Source organism: Arvicola amphibius, chromosome 5 (genome assembly GCF_903992535.2).
Source record: "Arvicola amphibius chromosome 5, mArvAmp1.2, whole genome shotgun sequence".
NCBI classification, from domain to species: domain Eukaryota; kingdom Metazoa; phylum Chordata; class Mammalia; order Rodentia; family Cricetidae; genus Arvicola; species Arvicola amphibius.
Genome location: NC_052051.1, coordinates 55,119,449 through 55,138,986, shown reverse-complemented (window position 1 = coordinate 55,138,986; position 19,538 = coordinate 55,119,449). Strand labels below are relative to the sequence as shown.

The 19,538-nt window shown below is 43.1% G+C and overlaps 1 protein-coding gene across 7 annotated transcripts in view; it reads right to left on the bottom strand.

Moving 5' to 3' along the window:
• Znf106 (zinc finger protein 106) overlaps positions 1 to 19,538 on the bottom strand; it is a 58,627-nt gene that overhangs the window by 11,773 nt on the left and 27,316 nt on the right. For 3 of the 7 annotated variants that reach the window (XM_038329415.2, XM_038329417.2, XM_038329416.2), the window contains 11 exons: positions 15,578 to 17,743; positions 14,040 to 14,667; positions 12,877 to 12,946; positions 10,784 to 10,938; positions 10,644 to 10,704; positions 8,914 to 9,249; positions 5,788 to 6,553; positions 4,867 to 4,922; positions 4,321 to 4,454; positions 2,342 to 2,479; positions 974 to 1,090 (listed from right to left, as the gene is read on the bottom strand). In XM_038329415.2, the coding sequence (XP_038185343.1) occupies positions 974 to 1,090; positions 2,342 to 2,479; positions 4,321 to 4,454; positions 4,867 to 4,922; positions 5,788 to 6,553; positions 8,914 to 9,249; positions 10,644 to 10,704; positions 10,784 to 10,938; positions 12,877 to 12,946; positions 14,040 to 14,667; positions 15,578 to 17,743 (4,627 nt within the window). The remainder of the gene's footprint in view (positions 1 to 973; positions 1,091 to 2,341; positions 2,480 to 4,320; positions 4,455 to 4,866; positions 4,923 to 5,787; positions 6,554 to 8,913; positions 9,250 to 10,643; positions 10,705 to 10,783; positions 10,939 to 12,876; positions 12,947 to 14,039; positions 14,668 to 15,577; positions 17,744 to 19,538) is intronic. The other 4 variants (XM_038329419.2, XM_038329421.2, XM_038329422.2 and 1 more) reach the window with 2 other exon arrangements.

The following is a 19,538-nucleotide window of genomic DNA, read 5'->3' as shown; positions in this document are numbered from 1 at the left end:
CTGCTCCGCTACGCATCACACCCATCTCCTCTTCTTCACCCGTAGCCTATCCTTCCACGCCAGCTGCCCACAAAGCCTCCGACAAGGTCTCCACGACTCTACTAGTAAGGCTTCTCCAAGTTGTCAGTGTGCACTACTTTTTAAAACAGAAATGGGAGCAAGGCTCTTGACGTGTAAGCTCGCCACTACCAGGTCATCGGGAACTTATTTATCAACCAGACACAACCTAGGCTCAGCTGGGAAGAAGAGTCTCAATGAAGGTCGTCAGGTTGGCTTGTGTAAGTCTGGGGGAAGACACGGACTACTCAGTACAGGTGGTACCCGTTCTCGGGTCTGGTGCCTGACGAGGAAAGTGAAGCAAGGGAGCTGAATAAAAAAGTTTGCATGTATTCACTTCCTTCTGCTCTTGGCTAGTGGCTTCAAGTTCTTGCCTTGACTTCTACTCTGTCTAACCTGGAACTATTAGCTAAATAAACCTTTCCTCTTTGAATTGCTTTTTGGCTGGGTTATTTCATCACAGCCACAGAAACCAGGCTGCTCTGGGGCCCAGGATAGGGAAGATGGTGAAGTTTGCTCACCAAATGAATTCATCCTTGGGTTGGAAAAGAATGAGGCTGTACAGCTGTTAGAGGAGACCTCTGACTTACTTTCCCTCACAGAACCCCAAGTCAGCCTCCAACCCACATTAGCGTCAGAAGTCAAGGACTCAGATTCATTTTCCATGCTGTCACAAGATAGACTGATTTAACCCATGACTCATTATTTGGCCCAAATATTCAGGCTTGGTTTAATTTTGTAGGACTACATTTTGGTCCTGGCATTTGTCTGCACAGACAAAAAGGAGGACAGATTTCACTTGCACTAGAAGACAACTGTTTTTAAACAAAGGCTAATTCTTCAAACCAGAAGAAAGAGATGGCCTCCCGCTATTTCCCACAGCAGGGAAATTCAGCCCACTCCCCCAACCACTGACCTTTACGTTGAAGGTGACCACAGTGCCATTTGCCAGTCCAGCATAGAGGATTTTCCATCTATTATGAAGGCAGAGAACCCGGTCTTCCAGCTTTAACTGTTCTATATATTCTCGGGTCTGAAAAAAAAAAAAAAAAAAAACAAAACAAAACCCCCCAAACCCCAAATAATCCCTTACTAACAGAGGATAGTGGTAAATGTGTGAACAATTGTTCCTCAAACGCTTTAAAATGAGGCTGAAAAGCATGGTAGATTATCTTAAGTATTTTTCTTCTTTAAAATATAAGATCCCAGGTGTAAGAGTACTATCAAAAAACAGTCTAACCATTCTGGTATTTCTAACTAAAAATGTATAAATTCTTAAAAGGGCTGACTTGAGTGTTAAGCTTCTGAAACAAATAAAGATAAATAAATTATAAAGCTGTATTTGGCAGGCTGGTGATGTGACTCAGTAGGTAGAGTATTTGTCTAGCAGGCAGGGAGTCCTGGGTTCAATCCCCAGCATATCATATACTAGGTGCAATGGCTCATGCCTGTTTCTCAGTGTTTGTTCTGTGTCAATTTGATGCCAGCCTGACACATACGTCCCTGTGTGGAAGCCAGAAGACAACTTACAGAGCCAGTTCCTTCCTTCCATCATATGGACCCCATTGATCTGTACTTTGATCATGAAGAGGGCACCAGATCTCATTACAGATGGGTGAGAGCCACCATGTGGGTGCTGGGAATTGAACTCAGGACTGTGGGAAGAGCAGCCAGTGCTCTTAACCTCTGAGCCACCTCTCCAGCTAGGGCTGGAGCTTAGGAGCTCAGCTTTTTAAAGTGAGTTCTGGGGAAAGAATTCAGGTCTTCTTCAAGGCAAGCACTTTACTGACTTATTTCTCTAGATTCCATAAAATTTAACTTTTAAAGAAATTAAATTAACAGGGACCAGTGAAATGGCTGAGCAGATAAAGGTTCCTGTAGCCAAGCTTGATCACACCTAAGTTTGATCCCTTGGACCACAAGGTGGAGAGGAAAAACTCAATAAGTCATTCTTTGGCCTCCACACACATGATACACATACAAAGTAAATAAGTATAATTAAAATATTGCAACTAAAAAAAAATATTGCAACTAAGATTAATTCTGACACATGATAAGAGAATATTTATGAGAAAGACCAAGGGAACTATACTGTTAATGAAATTAATAGATACTGATGAACAAACAGAAAATGTGGTTTATGCTGAATCTTCTATCTACCTACGATAGTATCAGTATGCTAAAATACGCTCAGAAACAAAATGAGAAAGTCAAAGGAGAAGAGTAACAGAAAATATAGTTAAAGGTTCAATATTACCACTCTGACTTCTCTAGAGCTGCCTACCTTGACATTATAGCAGCGAATGGTGTGGTCACTGGAACCAGTGTACAGGACAGATAAATTCTTCGCAGAGACGTGAGTGACAAGCAGGCAGTTCACTTTGGAAATGTGGCCTTCGAAGACACCAATACACTTCCGACTCTGAAAAATCAAGTATTTCCAACTAAAAATGTATAAATTCTTAAAAGGGCTGACTTGAGTGTTATGTACAGGATTTAGAAGGTATGGTGGTTTGCGTCAGAAATGTTCACCAGTCTTAGGTGTCTGGTGGTGCTGTCTGGGGGAGGTTTAGGCATTGCAGCCTTACTTGGACAAGCTATGTCAAAGGGGGCAGGCATTTCCAGTTCACTCTCTCTGCTCCATGCCTGAGGTTTAAGATGGGAATTTCCTCATCCTGCCACCGTGCTGGCTGCCACACTGTTCCTGCCACTAGGAATAGTCCTCTGGAACTGGAAGCCCAAACAAACCCTTTCTTCTAGAAGACGCCTTGGTCATGGCGTTTTATCACAGCGATAAGAGTAACCAATAGAGAGGACTTAGACAATGACTTCTGTTAATAAAAACAAGCAAAAACTTTCAGTTCATTGCTATATTCACCCAATATGCTGCTCAGTACAAAGTGTGCTCAGTAAACATCTGTTGTTCACTGAATGCCCAACAAAGTCACATACAGTGAGATACCTACAACTATATACTTACTAAGCCACACCCAAAAATACCTAGGTGGTTCACAGTGAGGCAGGAGAGAATTTCACTTAATGCCTAGGTCAAGTTTTTCTAACATATGGACCAAGGAACCTAGCACATCCAAACTTCTGCTAATTGTCCAGAGAATTATGCATTTGATTACCAGCTTATGAGATTGCACAACAATTTAAAAATATCAGGTGCTATCACTGGTCCTAGTAGCTTAGGAAAAAAAACTATTTTAAATGCTACGTCTGCATATATAACAAGATCTATTTAGAATATGCATTCATACATCCATATACACATCTCACCACTTGAAAACTAGACCTGAATTCCTAGATTTAGTTTTTTTGAGACACAGACTCATGCAGCTTAAAACACTTCAAGCCTTTGTACCAGAGGCTAGCTTTAAACTCCTGATCCTCCTGTCTCTATTTTCCAAGTGATGGGATTACAGGCATATGCTACCACACCCAGCTCTGCTTTTGTAGAGCACATACTCATACTGCTTTCTTCCTGGGGTCACTTCCAATACTTCTCATGTCCCTAGATCACATAACTGCTTGCCCATAGTAAACACGTATTGGTTTATCACCTTCATGGTGTTGGCTCAGAAGACACGCAAATGTTCGTAAATGTTCTAGTTTTCAAGTTGTGAGATGTGTGTATGGATGTATGTATGTATATTCTAAATAGATCTTGTTGTATATGCAGACATAGCATTTAAGATAGTTAAGATGGTTATCACTGCAGAGGACAAAGCTAACTGTGACAGAATTTCAAATCCTAAAAGTGTTCAGTTATACCGACGGTGAGACATGGAAGGGTGTAATTTTCTGGAAAAACTTGGTCTCTATAATTAATCACCAGGAAAAAAAAATCTTCCTCAAATATGTTGCAATGCTCACTTCATTCTTCCTCTACTGTATCTTCTGACCCCATCATGTAACTGACCCCATCACTAATATCAAGCCCAGGGAATGACTGGCCCTCATCTACTGGTGTGATCCTATTTCCTTTGCCATGGATGCTGGTTCAGAGAATAAAGCACAGGGGAGTTTTTTCTAATGGAGAGAGGAAGATCCCCGAGAGGTAGGCACCTTTCAGAACTACATTTTAGGAAATGTGACTAGAGAAGGCAGAGCTGTCCCTGGGGACTCCATGATCCACTGCCTCTAGAGCAGTCTACATCCCCTGGGAAGTCAGTACGTTTGTTTCCTTCATTGATGCTAGGAACAACACGAGTGAGTTCTAAAGGCTGCGACCAGAGGTTCTCCAAACATCATTCTTACCACCAAATTATAGACTCGGACACTTGTGTCTGCCGAGCAGGTGTACAGCAAGTTTCCAAATATCTGAATTGCATTCACTGCAGCTTGGTGTCCTTCAAAGCTCCCTTCTGTAGGCTCATCATCATCTCCTGGCTCTGAAGATATTTTTAGAAATCAGAAACAGGTTTCAGACACATGTCTGCTACAGTCTTAAAAGATACTAAGTCAAAGCCATCACAACCATCTAGATGATTTGAATGAAATCACCGAAAGATTCTCCTAAGTCCTAGCTCCCCAGCAGAACGTCACAATTTTCAAAGTTCTTCATTGAGGAGACTCCACCAAAAAACAAGGACAACTTTAAAACCAACAAGGTCAGAAAAGGGAACCAGCTAAGACAGATGTGCGCATGCAGCTTGCAAAGTCCATCACCTACAGACTTGGGGCGGTAACCTCTCACTTCATCTCCTGCTCTGTGAACACTTGTAAACAGGTTTAAACTGACTAGACCTCTAAACTCTAAGAACCCTTTCCCCACAGCTACTTGTAAACAAACAGAACAATTACCTGAAGAGTTCTTGGATGCTTTTATGGAGGAGATCACTGTCTGAGTTTCTGCCACACTGAAAAAAAATAAAAGCAACAATTTCTTGGCATCTGGAGACAAGGACAGATGGTAAAACTAAAAACTTTCTAACTCAATTTTTCTACCTGAAATTTCTTTGAAATTTACAACAGTCAAAAGAGAAAACAAAAAAAACCCTAAAAAAAAAAATCCAACTTCCAAGATTTGATTTTTCCCTGTTCATAACTTTTTTCACATAATTTTTGATTTATAAATTCTAAAATTCTACTTAGAAGAGAAAATGAAGGTAGCAAATGCCTTTAATTCCAGCACTTGGGAGGCAGAGGCAGGTAAGGCCAGCCTGATCTACAGAGCAAGTTCTAGAACAACTAGGGTTATACAGAGAAACCCTGTCTTTAAAAAAAAAACAAACAAAAAAGAGTAACTGGAAGAGCAGTTGTGAGAGCCAAAGGTACATTTTAAGTTTTAATTACTATGCCCTAGAGGTCCGTGAAACAAAAATGCCTATAATCTGTGAGCCCCTTGCCCAAGGACAGATGGTTCCAGAAATGCTGGAGGCCATTGTTTATGGGAGATAAGCCATGGGTTTTTCATTTCCCCTAAACAAGTTTATTTGAGCCTCGTGCACTGGATGTGCTTGATCATGTGTGGGCTAGAGGTTCTTCAGGATGTATGCTTGGATTTGATGGAAAATGCAATGAATTATGGGTTTTCCTTAGCCCCTGCCATACTTGATTCTGGGCCATTTCCCAGGAACCTGGGTATGAACTTAAGCCAGAGTCCATCCATCTGGCCAGTATTTAACTAAAGCTTGCTTCAAATTTGGCTTTAAACTGTGGTAGTGGTCTTAAGTCTCAATCGGTGGGATTAACACACCCTGAGAGAAGCAAAAGCACCCTTACCTGACAGGAACGCCATCCTTGTAGCGGGTGCCAAGCTCACTGGTAGAGCTAACTTCATCACAACCAGAACGAGAAGCTTCTACTGGGTTTTGCTCTGCAGAGCTCCAGCTGTCTTTTTTTGATGGGCTGTCTGGTTTCTCTTCTCCAGATTCAGAAGAATCTATGGCAACTACCTCTAACTGAGGATTAGGGACTTCCAGGACTTCCAGGGAGGACTCACTGTCCGGCTCCGCTCTGAGAGGTTCTTGTTCCCGCCCAGTTCTGCTGTCTTCCCAGGTGGAGGTCGTTACTTTTCCCCCTTTAGCTACCTTTCCAGCCTTTGTCTTTCTTGCAGGCTTAGCAGTGAACACATCCTGTTCAGTGTCGCTGTTCTCGGGAACATGGGTGGCCCTCAGCGTCTTCTTCTTTCGGAGTTTCTTCTTCTTCTTGCTCCCTCTAGTTTCTGCTGATGCCAGTGTGGATTCAGCCTGATGCTCAGCTGGAGAGCGAGTCTCCTTCTCCACAGGGGTTTCGGGAGTGAAAGACAACCTAAGAAAAGAACTGCTACAGGCTTCAGATCCGCTGCTGCCTTTGGCAGACTCTTCACCTTTGTTTATGCCAGGGCGCTCAGGAGACTGGGAGGAGAGGGAGTTTTCTCTGCTTCTGGAATTTACTTGCTCCACAGGAGAATTCTTATCTCGGTTAGCCTCCAGGCAGTTTTCTGTTGACTCTGAAGTTAATGCTGTAGGGATGGCTGGGTAAACTGGGCAGCTCTCACTGACCACTCCTGAATCAGGAAATCAAACAGAAAATCAGCTTCTGCAGCCAGGGACTGTGCCTACTGATTTTTCTTCAACTCTGAATGTTCACATATTTAATGGTATACAGGTTTTGCTTTGCTTTGTGTGTATGCATGCATGCATACAAGGAATAAGTTCCAGTGCACACATGCCCAGGAACTTGTATGGAGGTCAGAGGACAGCTTTTGGGAGCCATTCTTACTTTCTACCTTACATGGAGGCAGAGAATCTCTTATTGCTTCTGCCAAAGCACTGTGTACGTGAGGCTGGTCATGATTCTATCTCAGAGTCCCATTTTACGGTAGCATGCGGGATTACAATGTGGATCCTCAGCGTTTATAAGAGTAAATGATTTCACCCACAGAACCTACTCCTTAGCTCCCACAGACTAAGGTCAGATTACAGTAAACTATGATTTCACCATTATACAGTCAGCATGTAAACAGCCACTTATGGTTTAAGACAGACTGAAATACAGCTCAGGATGTTTGTAGTTCTGCAGTAGTACTGAGTTTGCCTAAAATGCAATCTCTAGCAGCCTACCCCCTAAAAAAGATAGGAAACACATAACAAAATATATCCAGTTAATTTTTATTAGATAATCTATTCAAAAGTCAGTATTCATTGCATAAATTATATGGTTTTTTTGCTACTTTTATTTGTGTATGTGGGCATGTGTGAAGGTAAGAGGACAATTTGCAGAAGTCAATTCTCTCTTTTTACAGTATCGGGTCTGGGGATTGAACCCAGGTTTTCAGGCTTGAGTCACCTCACCACCCCAATGCGTTATAGTTTTAAAAACCTAAATACTAATTCCATAAAAGTAACTTAAAATTCAATATGACAGATCACAGACATTTGATACTAGCATCTACATAAATACTGCAACAGGGCACCAGTAGCAGAAGCTGAGGTAATTTCTCAAACTGTTTTAGCTTAAGGAATCACACAATACCTCTTTGACTTTTGGCAGGGTGAGCGTATGTGTGTGTACATACCATGGCAGAAGTGTGCAGGTCAGAGGACAGTACTGAGTGTCAGTTCTTGCCTTCTACCATACTGAGGCAGGCTCACTTGTTTTCTGCCGCTGTGCTTCATACTTGAGGCTAGCTGGCCTGCAAGCTTCCAAGTCATACACGTCTTGACCTCCCACACCAAGGAGTGCTGGGATTAGATTTGTGCCACCGCACGCAGCTTTTTACGTGGGTTCCAGGGATCAGACTTGAGTTGGCAGGCTTGCTTTGGCTAGCTTATGTCTGCTGAGCCGTTTCATTTGGACTGTCTGTTCTTTGACTGAGTTTTTAATATGACAGGATTTAAAGTAATGAAAAGAACTAAGAAGTTATGCTCAAATGTTAACCTGGCAAGTGTTAAGTTCTGGCTCCTTCTCAACCCACATAAATTCCTGTTAATACCTGTGAACACCAGAACCCTATGGCCAACACAACCACTCGCCTCTCAGGTTTTTAATCAATCCTGGCTTACATCTGAGGTAATAAAGACAGTTTAAGTGCTCAGAAATTCAGAGTACACACCTTAGCACATAAACAGGGTGACAAATCTTAACCCGAGTATCAAACCACAAATGAAACCTTTGGAAATATCAATGTGATGTCAACTCATTAAGCTCTGAGAAAATCAGGGAACAATGAAACTTAAATTACATTCTCTGAAATATTTTATTAGTTTCTTAAGAATTTACATTTATTTTATATGTGTGTATCTAGCACAGCTGTGCCTGTGGGGGCTCAGGTTCTCTTTCTCAGGTCATCGGGCTTGGCGTCAAGCACCTGCACCCACTGAGTGATTTCCCAGACCACATTCTCTGAAGTATTTGAAAACAACTCTCCTATGTTGGGAGCAGTGAGACCCCAGATCCTAAATTTCTTGTAATCCCCTGATCTGAGTGCCTACAGCTGCTCTGAGCATGATACCTTCAGGAGTTCCTGATGGCAGGACAGTGGTTTCTGGTGGGTTGGGGGGGCGTGGCTATCTCTATATAATCTGCCCCTGAACACAATGAAGGGGGCATTCTTGGGGAATTCAAGGATAACCTGTGTAGCTGTCTCTCTGTCTGTGTGTGTCTGTGTATTTTAACCTCCAGCCCCTTTGCCCGAAGCTCACGAACTGGGTGCCAGCGCACAGAGCGCAGACACCTATATAAATTATCTGTCAATAAAAAAAACTAACTATAATAACTACTTTATTTTTGAGATCTAGAACATGCTCTGTAGATTAGGCTGCTCTCTCAGAGATCCACCTGTGTGTGACTTTGTTCTAGCAGGCTTTATACCGTGATGTATAGTTGTCTTCGGGATCGCCCTGAACTACAGAAAGGCTTACTCACTATTAGCTTGCAGTAATTCCTTGGACACACTGGAAGCAGAGCCTTGGGGCACAGCATTCATACTCCCTTCTTGTTCAGGAGACATGGGCTCTTGTTTAATCTGAATTGATGAGTCAGGGACAGTACCATGGACTTGGAAAGCAGACGTGGTTATTTGGAGAGGGGTTCCAGTGGATGGTAGAGACACATGGGAAGGAGGCGGCTCCAGAAACCCTGGGAAAAAGGGAGTAGGCAGCAGTGGGGTCTCAACAGAGGTTTGAGATCGACTGTTCCTTTGTTCTCGTGCTGTGAAGCTATAGGGAGCCTGGTCTGTGTGCTCAGAGGGTTCATACGTTTCTACAAAAGGAAACATAGACAATACATACAAATGCAAGAATATCACTTGGAAAGTGAGTTTTTATTTGCTTTGTTTTGTTAGAAACAAGGTCACACTATGCAACGGTAGCTGTTCTGGAACTCATTATATAGACCAACCAAACTGGTCTTTTTTTAAAAATATTTATTTCTTTATTTACTATGTATACAATATTCTGTCTGTGTGTATGCCTCCAGGCCAGAAGAGGGCACCAGACCCCATTACAGATGGTTGTGAGCCACCATGTGGTTGCTGGGAATTGAACTCAGGACCTTTGGAAGAGCAGGCAATGCTCTTAACCTCTGAGCCATCTCTCCAGCCCCCCAAACTGGTCTTGAACTCACAGAGATTTACTTATCTCAGGGTCCCATGATGACATACCTGGCATCTAATATGTATATTAAAGGTTAGCAAAGCCAGGTGGTGGTGGCGCATACCTTTAATCCCAGCACTCGGGAGGCAGAGGCAGGCGGATCTCTGAGTTCGAGGCCAGCCTGGTCTACAAGAGCTAGTTCCAGGACAGGCTCTAGAAACTACAGGGAAACCCTGTCTCTCGAAAAACCAAAAAAAAAAAAAAAAGTTAGCAAATAATTTTAAATTGGTCACGGTATTACGTGCCTGTAATCACAGCACTTGGAAGATGGAGACTAAGAATGAAGAGTTTAGCAGCATCATTAGCTACCTACTAAGTTTAAGGGAACATGAGCTACATGAGATCCTGTCTCATAAACAAAAATTAGCCAGACATGGTGGCTCATGCCTTTAATTCCAGCACACAGGAGGCAGATCTCTGTGAGTTCCAGGCCAGTGTGGTTTACAGAGCAAATTCCCTGGAATGCCAGGGCTACACTGAAAGACTCCGCATTAAAAAAAAAAGATAAAAAATTAGAAACAAGTAAGAAATTAAATTAATAATGTGACAGCATCCACCCTTTTAACTTGTCCAAACAAAATGTATAACCTAAACAATCAACAAGGGCAGAGAAAAAAATCAAATATTAAATAGCTTATCCAAGTCATACAGTTACTAATGGAGGCCAAGATTTGAATTCAGTGCTTCGGATTCCTAACCAAAAGTCTCCACTGCTCCTTTTCCTCCTTCCGTTACTGCAGTCCCACACTATTAACTGAACCTAGGGCCTTGCCAATATCGAGCAAACATTCAACAACTAAGCTTTATCACCAATTCTTTTTACTCTCTTGTTTTGAGATGTAGGCAGGTCTTGAATTCACTCTCTAACCTAGATAAATCTTGACCTCGTAATCCTCCTGAGACGACAGGCCTCTGGGTGAAACCCTGGAGACGTGCAGGAAACTGTGTGACATTCCCATGGCTTCTTTGCTTTACCTGACAGAGAACAAAAGATCACAATACCTTGTAATCCTTGTAGAATCTGTATTCTGTGAGTCCTCAGTGCGCTCATCTCCATAGTTATCTGAAAGTAAAATACTTTGCTAAGCATTCTCAATCCAACACCAAGCTTGCCAGCGTTCCTAGTATTCTCCAGCTGTTACCTGCTGCTTGAGCATGAGCAACCTCTGAACTTCCACATAAGCTGTCTGCAGAGCAGCCCGCGCCTGCAGGAGGTTGCTATCCATGCACTGCAGCGACTTGTTCAGTTCTTCCTCTCTTAAGGAGATAGTCAGTAGCTGGTCAACCTGAGAGCGCTCTGTCAAAACAAAACAAAAGGGCCGGTATGATAACAGTTCCTTCAAAGGTAGAGACACACGTGCTCAGCATGAACACATCTTTTTCCAGACAGGTAAACAAGACTCATGGATCTTATAAAACAAGAACCAGAAGGGGACTTTCAGTTCCCCACCCCCCGCTTACTGTGTTTGAGATCTCAGCCCCAGAACGGCGTGTTTCCCTTTCTTCTGCTGTCTGTCGAGCTCCTCCCTTAGGGCTTTGGGCGAGACTGAGCCTCAGACTACAGAACGTGCTTTTGAAACCATGTTCTCATCTGATTCTCAGATTCAAAGAGTTCCCTTTAGCCAGACTCTTGCTTCTTTTTTTGAGACAGGGACTATATGGTCCCGGCTGACCTGGAACTTTCAGACCCACTTGCCTCTGTCTCTGTGGAGAGCTGGGATTAAGGGCACCAATCACCACAACTGGCCTATTTATGGTTTTTGTTGTTGCTATTGTTGGGGTCTCATTACATAGCAGAGTTTGGCCTTGAACTTTCTGGGCATTTGATAACCTTGAGCTACTTACTCATCCTCCTGCCTCCACCTCCCCAGTGTGCTGAGGAGCACTTTTCCTTCCGTAACTGTCACAGTTCTCTTTACTAAAGCTCCCCCAACGAAGATGCTGAATAGAAACCTAAACCGACCCAAATCAGAGGCCATTCTTTCTGCTACAAACTCCTTAATTCACATCAGAAAAGCAAACACGGGACCTCAAAAATATAAAGGTGAAGCCAGGTGAGCTGTCTCCTAGCTGCAATCCCAGCACTGGGACTTGGAGGCAGAGCTACTCTGAGTTCAAGGGTAGTCTGAGCCACAGGACAACAACAACAACAAAAAAAAGTGAGAGGGACACCATTTTAATTAAATTACCTGTTCGTTCTCATTCTAATTGGAAAATCTCAGTGAAATTTCCTGCCTATACATATATGCCTAGGATATAACTTAGCTTTCAGGTCTATATGGCATTATGTATTTCTTCAGCAGCAACTAATGTTGCAAGAAATCATACTTTCTTCACTTTTTTTTTTTTTGGTTTTTCGAAACAGGGTTTCTTTTTAGCAGTCCCGGCTGTCCTCAAACTAAGGTCTGCCTGCCTCTGCCTCCCAAGTGCTGGGATTAAAGGCGTGCGCCACCACTACCATGCTCTTTTCTCTGCTTTAAAACAAGACCACTATTTAAGAAAAACCATGTATGAGACAGGTATGGTGGCACAAGTTTGCAATCCAGCTTTCCAGAGGCTAAAGCAGGATTGTAGCCCAGGCCATCCTGGATCTATAGACAGGTGATACCTAGTGCTGAGGACTGAACCAGGGGCCTCATGCCTTCTACTCAAGTAAGTACTTTACCACTGAGTTACAATTCAGTTCCTTTCTCAATAAAAAACAAAGCAAAATAACACACACACACACACACACACACACACACAGAGCAAGCCTTGTGGTATGATGCTCTAAGCTTGTAATTCTAGCACATGGAAGGCTGAGACAAAAGGATCTCTGTAAGTCTAATGCCAGTCTTGACTATATAGCAATACCACCTCAAAACAAACAGTAAGTACTATGAAGCAGATGTTCAGTGTTTGATGACTGGAAACTGTCATGTCAAATTATAAAAAAAGCTAAAGTGCTATTGGCAACTTCTTGTGCTCAGAGATACAGGTAGAGCAACTGCCTAGCATGTATGAAGCCCTGGATTCAACCCCTAGCACTGCAAAAATCAAAACAATAGGCCAGGCAGTGGTAGCACACACCTTTAGCCCCAGCACTAGGGAGGCAGAGGCAAGTGGATCTCTGTGAGTTGCAGACAGCCAGAGTTGTTAACACAGAAACCCTGTCTTAAAAAAAGACTCCCAACAAACAAACAAAAACAAAATAATTAAAACAATCATGTTCTGCTACAGAATTCTATAGCCATACCTTTCTTTCCTTTAATTTTCCTTCTTTTATTTTTTCTCTCAAGACTTGGTAGTTCAGGGGAAGATCCATCCTGAAGAGAAAGAAAATTGAATATTGAATATATAAATAAAGGAAATTCTGCGAGAGGGACAAAAGGAATGAGTTTTAAGATGATAGTCATATGCTACCTTTTGCTACTGCTATCATCTCTGAGAGAACAACAGAGGCCTTGTGTACAACTCAACCATTAGTTAACTTAAGGTTTCTAATACAAATCCCAAGGTCAAGTGCTTTCTGGTATAGATTAGTACAGCCCATGTGCTCAGCCTTCCATGTAGGTAAAATGACATGCAGATGAGACAGGCAGAGCCAAGGACATTTTAATTGATTTCATCATGGCATAGATTCCACTCTAAATTTCCATAGTTTCCAACAAGAAGCTAAACTACCTAATAGGCAAACCTCAAGATAATGGCTTTTCAAAAGGGTACATCTCAAGCTTCAAGAATATTTAAAATCACTAACAGTATCTTCTCTGGCTTAGAGAAGCAGACTCAGGGCTTGAAGTAAGTCTAAATCTGTTAATTACTCCAGTTTCAAAGGGAGGGGGTGCCAGATTACAGACATTACGGCCACCAGCAGCTCTTTTGTTTTGTTTTTCCAGAGAGGGACTTTGGAACAGGGATATCACCACCACCATCACCAGGGAGCCAGAGGAGTACAAGTTGGTTAAATGAAGGCAAAGTGTCTTACACAATCAGATGGAGTACTTGGACAAAAGACAATTACAAAGACTCAGCAGTCATACACAATGTCTATATATATGCACTCCACCACTATCCAATCTCTTCAGTGGTAAGCCTTCCAGCTTAACCACGAGTCCCACATTCGCACACGCCTCTATGAAAGCAGAGTGAGTTACTCCTGAAGATGTGACCTCTCTTTAGGCAGGTGAACCACTGCTTTAGAGATGACGTCAGATTTTCCTGGTACTGTACATTCGTATCACATTACATCTAGCTTAGTGGAGATCCTCAGGTGAGGAGCCAGAAGGATGAAGGTTAAGAGTCTTATATTCTACTTCAGAGCAAAGGAAACTACACCCAGATATCCCAATAAAAATCAGCTGAGCCTTTCTTATCAACACTCAGGTCTTCACACAAGACATGGGGACTCATACTCACCCCGGTGGCTCTTCGCTTCTTTCTAACACTGTGCCCATCATTTTGCTCAGCACCAGAGGTACAGCTACTGTCAGTGGCTGCATCTGCTAGGCTGGAGATCGCATGAACTGAAGATGCATTTGATGACAGTGAGTTTCCCTCTCCACTGCTCTCCTGGGCATGGTGCTCCAACGATGGTGTAGACCTCTCCTGGCTGTGCAGCTCTCTGGCCGAATGCACGAAAGGCACTACAGGATCAGATGGCAACTGTGCACTATGTCGCCTTTGGGGAGGAATGTTTCCAACCCTTTCACTTGTTCTAACAGAGGGAGTCAGAGATGCCACTTCCTGATCAAGATACATGGCTGCCTTTTGACTCGGGGCAGCACTCAATGTGTTATTAGGCGAAACAATCTGCTGGGGCTCATTTTCTTTGCCGGTACTGTCCTCACTAAAGAAGCTATATCCAGGAGCCCTGTCCACGACCACGCTGCTTTCAGAAAGGCTTCGTTTTCTTGCCAAGCCGGAGGATGCGGAAATGGAAACACCTTCCCACTGGAATCCTTCAAGTCTGGACAGATCAGGCTCCTCATCTAAATCCAAGACTTCCTGTTCATTTTGAACCAAAGGTACCATTTCTATGCCAAACCTTTAAAAAGGAAAAGGGGGAAAAAAAAAAGGAACAAATCAGATGCGGCTGGGGGAGGAGCACAGGAGCACCATTTAATGTGGTAAGTTACAGAGGTCAGTTCCTACAAGGGATTCAGAGAGGAAAGAAACATTGCAACGTTACAGGCATGAAAACAGAACGGTACAGTTACAGAGTGCACACAAGTTAGTAACAACTGGGTTGTCCCCCCTCAAATAGAGCTCTTTTTCCATAATAAACATTTTAAAAACAAAGAAATCAGTTTACCAAGCATTCACAGCCACTAAGTATGCTTCTCTACACTTTACCACACCATGCACTATTCAAAGGCCTAAGAAAGAAAAAGTTATCAATAAGAACAGTAAAGACCCTGAGCCTGGAGGGTCACACTTATATTGCTGCAAAATTATGGTTTTTCAGGTAAGCAAACGTATGTTGAACACTCCTTGACCATTCAGAACAGCACCTCAAAATGTGACGAGAGCTTAGGAGAAAGCACCTGACCCTCACTGCAATCTCCAGAGGACATGGAGCGAGGTACCTATGAGGTGAGTGACAGGCAGCAAGAGCAGTTACAGGGAAAATTTTACCATTGGTTCTAAACATTAAGGTTCAGAGGGAGATACCATGCTCTAGTCCATTTAAACCAAAGTGACAGATTTCGGATGGCGTTTTCCTAGGTCCATAGTGAGTTTCTCAGGTGTGCCCATCTTTACTGCACTGTCAGGAAAGACTGTCACATGTGCCAGACAGGGGCAGTCACGGTTTGATACTGAATTAAAGCAGACATCTACAATTGATATTTTTGACATACATTTAATTAAGTAGAACAGAAACTCTCTTTTAATCAAGGCCAAAGGGCGGTACCCTTCAAAAGAAAGCAAGGACAGATACTGAAGGAGGCACACACCTGGGTAAACCTTTGCCCAGCTCTTGCTTTTTCTTGGTTATTTGTTGAATGACCTGTTCCCAGTTGACATTTCTCCTTGAGGCATTTAGAATCTGTCGTAGGGTTGGCTTAAGCCCAGACTCCTTCTCTGCTTCATTCTTTCGGTGGCCGCTAATATTCCGAATCCGTCGAGCACTATTGAGGTTTGGCTCTGGAAGATGTGTTCCAGTTTTGCTCTTCAAACTAATGTGTCGGGTTAGATCTCTCTGGAGCGAGGCAGGAAAACCAAGTTTACTTAGTTCTGGCAGGAGTGTGCCTGGGGGCTGACTACTGTTATCACTTTTTTGAAGCTCTGCATCCAAGCTAGTGCCCTCAAAGCTCTCTGTTTCAAAAGATCCATCAGATTTATCAAGGTTGTTATCCTGTGCATCTTCTAAAGAGGTCTTCAAGTCTAGCAGTAAGCTGGAGTGTGAACTGGCTGCCGCCGCCACCTCTAACTTGGCCTCTTTCTGGTGAACTGTGGGATCGTGTGGGGAGGTAGAAAGGTTCCCCGATGTGCCCAGGGCCTGGCTCCCTTGCTCCTCGCCCGCAGTGTGAGCACTATAGGATGCGGCCTCTGTAGCTGCCAGATCCACTGGTTCACCTTTTATGCTGAGCTTTTCTGGATCAGATATGGCACCATCAATTTCAGCTGGGCACGTCTGACACGCAACGTTTACAGTGTCTTCTGCTGACTCTTCTACATTCCTACTTTCTTTTACATGGTTCTCAGGCCTTTTGGGCGTGCTAAGGAGTGGCTTTCGCTGTGTTTTGGAACACTGGAGTGCCTCTTGAGCTTTCTGTGATATGTCACTTAAATTCTGGTCAGGCTCCTTTTCAGAGCCTGACACAGTTTTACTCCCCTTTAAAACACGAGGGCATAAGTCATGTGACTTGGATGAGTAGGAAGAACCATGGCTACCTTCTACAGTGGATTTGTTCAAGAGATATGAACTATCTCCAGGAGAAAAGGATTTTGTTTCATTGTTTTTTGAGCGGTTCTTTAAACTATGCTTATGAGGGCCTGGTTTAGTTGTTGGAAGTGAAAGGAGAGGGGATTTCAAAAATGCAATCTTATTTGACTTCTGACGTGGTTCAGACTGTTCAGTAATAGGGCAAGCTCTCGCCGCCTCACAGAAAGCAGTGCCATCAGGACCGGCTTTGTGACTGGGAGATCCAGGACGCACTTCCTTTTGCGTTTTTAGCATTGGGGGATTACTTGTTTTATCAACGGGTTCTTGCATTCCTGCATTTATTAAGCTAAAATTAAAGAGAGGTTTATCTACCACTTCTGACTTGTTGCCAGTGGCTTCTCTCAGGGCTGACTGTAAGTCTGGAGTCTTCTGGGAAGGGTAAGGTGCCCAGCGGCGGAACTTTTCCCTTGTTGTGTTGCCGTTCTTTCCATTAATCTTTGAAGCTGCTGCGTCTGTCTGTTTAGTGGTCTGACTTTCCCGCTGCTCAAAATTGAACTCGAGTAAGCCTTCCGAAGGAAACTTGTCACTGGCAAATCCCTCAGCAGGACCTCTGTATTTGCCAGTTTTGTCACCGTCCTGCCACTGCCATTTATATCTCTCTTGATTGTACTTACTTGGTTTATTGGATTTTTTGTTCCACATCTTGGTCTTGTCTTCCATTTGATAGTTAGAATTTCTGTTTCTGCCTTGTTGAAATTTGTCTCCAGGGCCATTGTAATTCCAACTATTTGTACCACGTACACTGGATTTCCAGTTTCCGTTACTGTTGTTCATGTGCCAGCTGGAAAAGCCACCTGTTCCTTCAGAATGCCAACTGGAATTCCTTCCTGTACCATTATAGTTCCAATCCACCTTCCCATTGTTTGAATGCCAACCTCCTCCAGAGTTGCTGTGATTATGGAACCAGGCTGACGAGCCCCTTGCAGCACCTTTATGCCACCCAGAACCTCCTCTTGGCCCACCGCTATTCCTCAAATGCGGAAAGGTGCTTTTCCTGGTGTTATTAAAGCTGTCCTTTTCCCATTTCCAGTCTCGCTGCGGAGGTCCACGGTGATGCCTCGCTGGCTGGCTATAGCTCTCTCTGTCCTGGTAAGGGGCTCGGTCTTCTCGTCTCCACTGGGGTTGCCTGTCATCTGAGTTTCTTTCTTGGCTGTTACTGGAAGGCTCATCTTGTCTGAAAGAAAAACAGTTTGTCATTATGGATTTAATGAAATTCTTATAAAATTCTTTTTTTAAAAGGCATATCCCACCCAAACTCTCCCCCTCCTCTCCTCTTCTTCAATTACAAAATAGGCCTACTTTTATTCTGGTGGATGCTTTTACACCTGTAACCTAACAGACTATCTTTCCCTTCATCCTAGAAATATTAAAAATTGGATACATTTATACTCTCTTCTCTTCTCTCTCTTCTCTGGCTTCTATTGGGTTTTCTGTGGCGGGTGGTTAATGTTCTAAAATTTTGTTCCTATTATCTTAGCATTTTTACATTGTGCAACTCTTTTCCAAATAAGAACAGTTTTTCTTTTTGGAATAGGATTAGAACCAAGCTGAAACAGTGAATTAGGTCACAAACAGGAGCAAACAGCACAGGCCAAATAAGAGTTCCCACAGGAGCTACAAAGAACTTAGGAGCTAGAGGCACTTTACGGAGCCTGCAGCTGATCAAGCTAATTCATGTTAGATAAGAAGCCCACAAAAAAGGAGGGCGTTTAATATCACAGCTGTAAGTAAAATCATTCCTCTCTGCAGACTGCTCATGGTGTGTCTAACATCCCAACACATTAGGTGCTCAAAACACCAGGGCATAAGTGAGCTAAAATCACGTAGATGAATCCACTAACACTAAGTACTGACTCTGATAACCCAGACGTATATGTTTACTGTTTTAAATAGAGAGGCTCACATTTTAGGGAGGCTCACATTTAGGGAGGCTCACATTTAGAGAGGCTGAGTCACACAAACACAGAAGGTAGAGCAAACCCTGAATCCTGACTTTGAACCCAAGAGGTTTTATACTAACCACTTAGGCCTTGATCTAATAAAAATGTCACAACAGTTTTCGTAGTTGAGTTTCTTTCTCTAAACTTGACAGAGGGCTGGAGAGATGGCTCAGCAGTTAAGAGAACTGGCTCTTTAGGGTTCAATCCCCAGCACCTGCAAGGCAGCTCATTAACAACATCTGTAACTCCAGTGCCAGGAGATCTGATACTCTTCTGGCCTCCATGGGACCAGTCATGCAAGAGGTGCCTAGATATACATACACCTATAACACATAAAATAGTAAAATCTTAGGCTGGGCATGGTGATGCACACCTCTAAACAAAGCACTGGGATGCAGAAGTAGATGGCTCTCTGTGAGTCTGAGGTCAGTCTGGCCTAGGCAGTAAACTCTAGGCTACTACATAGTAAGAGTCTGCTTCAATGAACAAAAAACATTTTTACATTTTAAAATCTGACCTTAACAGGCTTGCTTTTTTTTTTTTAAAAAAAAAAAAAAAAAAAAAAAAAACAACACATTGTGTGTGTGGGCAGGGCACTGAGCATGTGTGTAGATCAGGGAACAATTCATGGGAGTCAATTCCTTCATGGGGGTTTTGGGGATTGAATGCAGGTTGTCAGGCTTGACTGCAAGTTCCTCTCCCCATAGAACCATCTTCACAGCTCTTCTGTTTTTGAAAAGGGTTTCTCTACGTAGCCCTGGCTGTCCTGCCTCTGCCCCGAGCGCTGCGATAAAAAGCGTGCACCGCCATGTCCTGGCTATCTGGACTGCCTTTGATGCCTGTAGTATGCTGGATACAAATCAGTTCCTTTTTTACAAGATAAAGTTAAGAAATTCACCTAGGCTGGCGAGGCAATACTAGCCTATAATCTTAGCACTTAGGTCAGGGCGAAGAAGGTAAGTTGGACTACATAAAGAGACCCCGCTCGAATCAATCAACACAGAAAAGAACTGCATGATCTTACAGAAC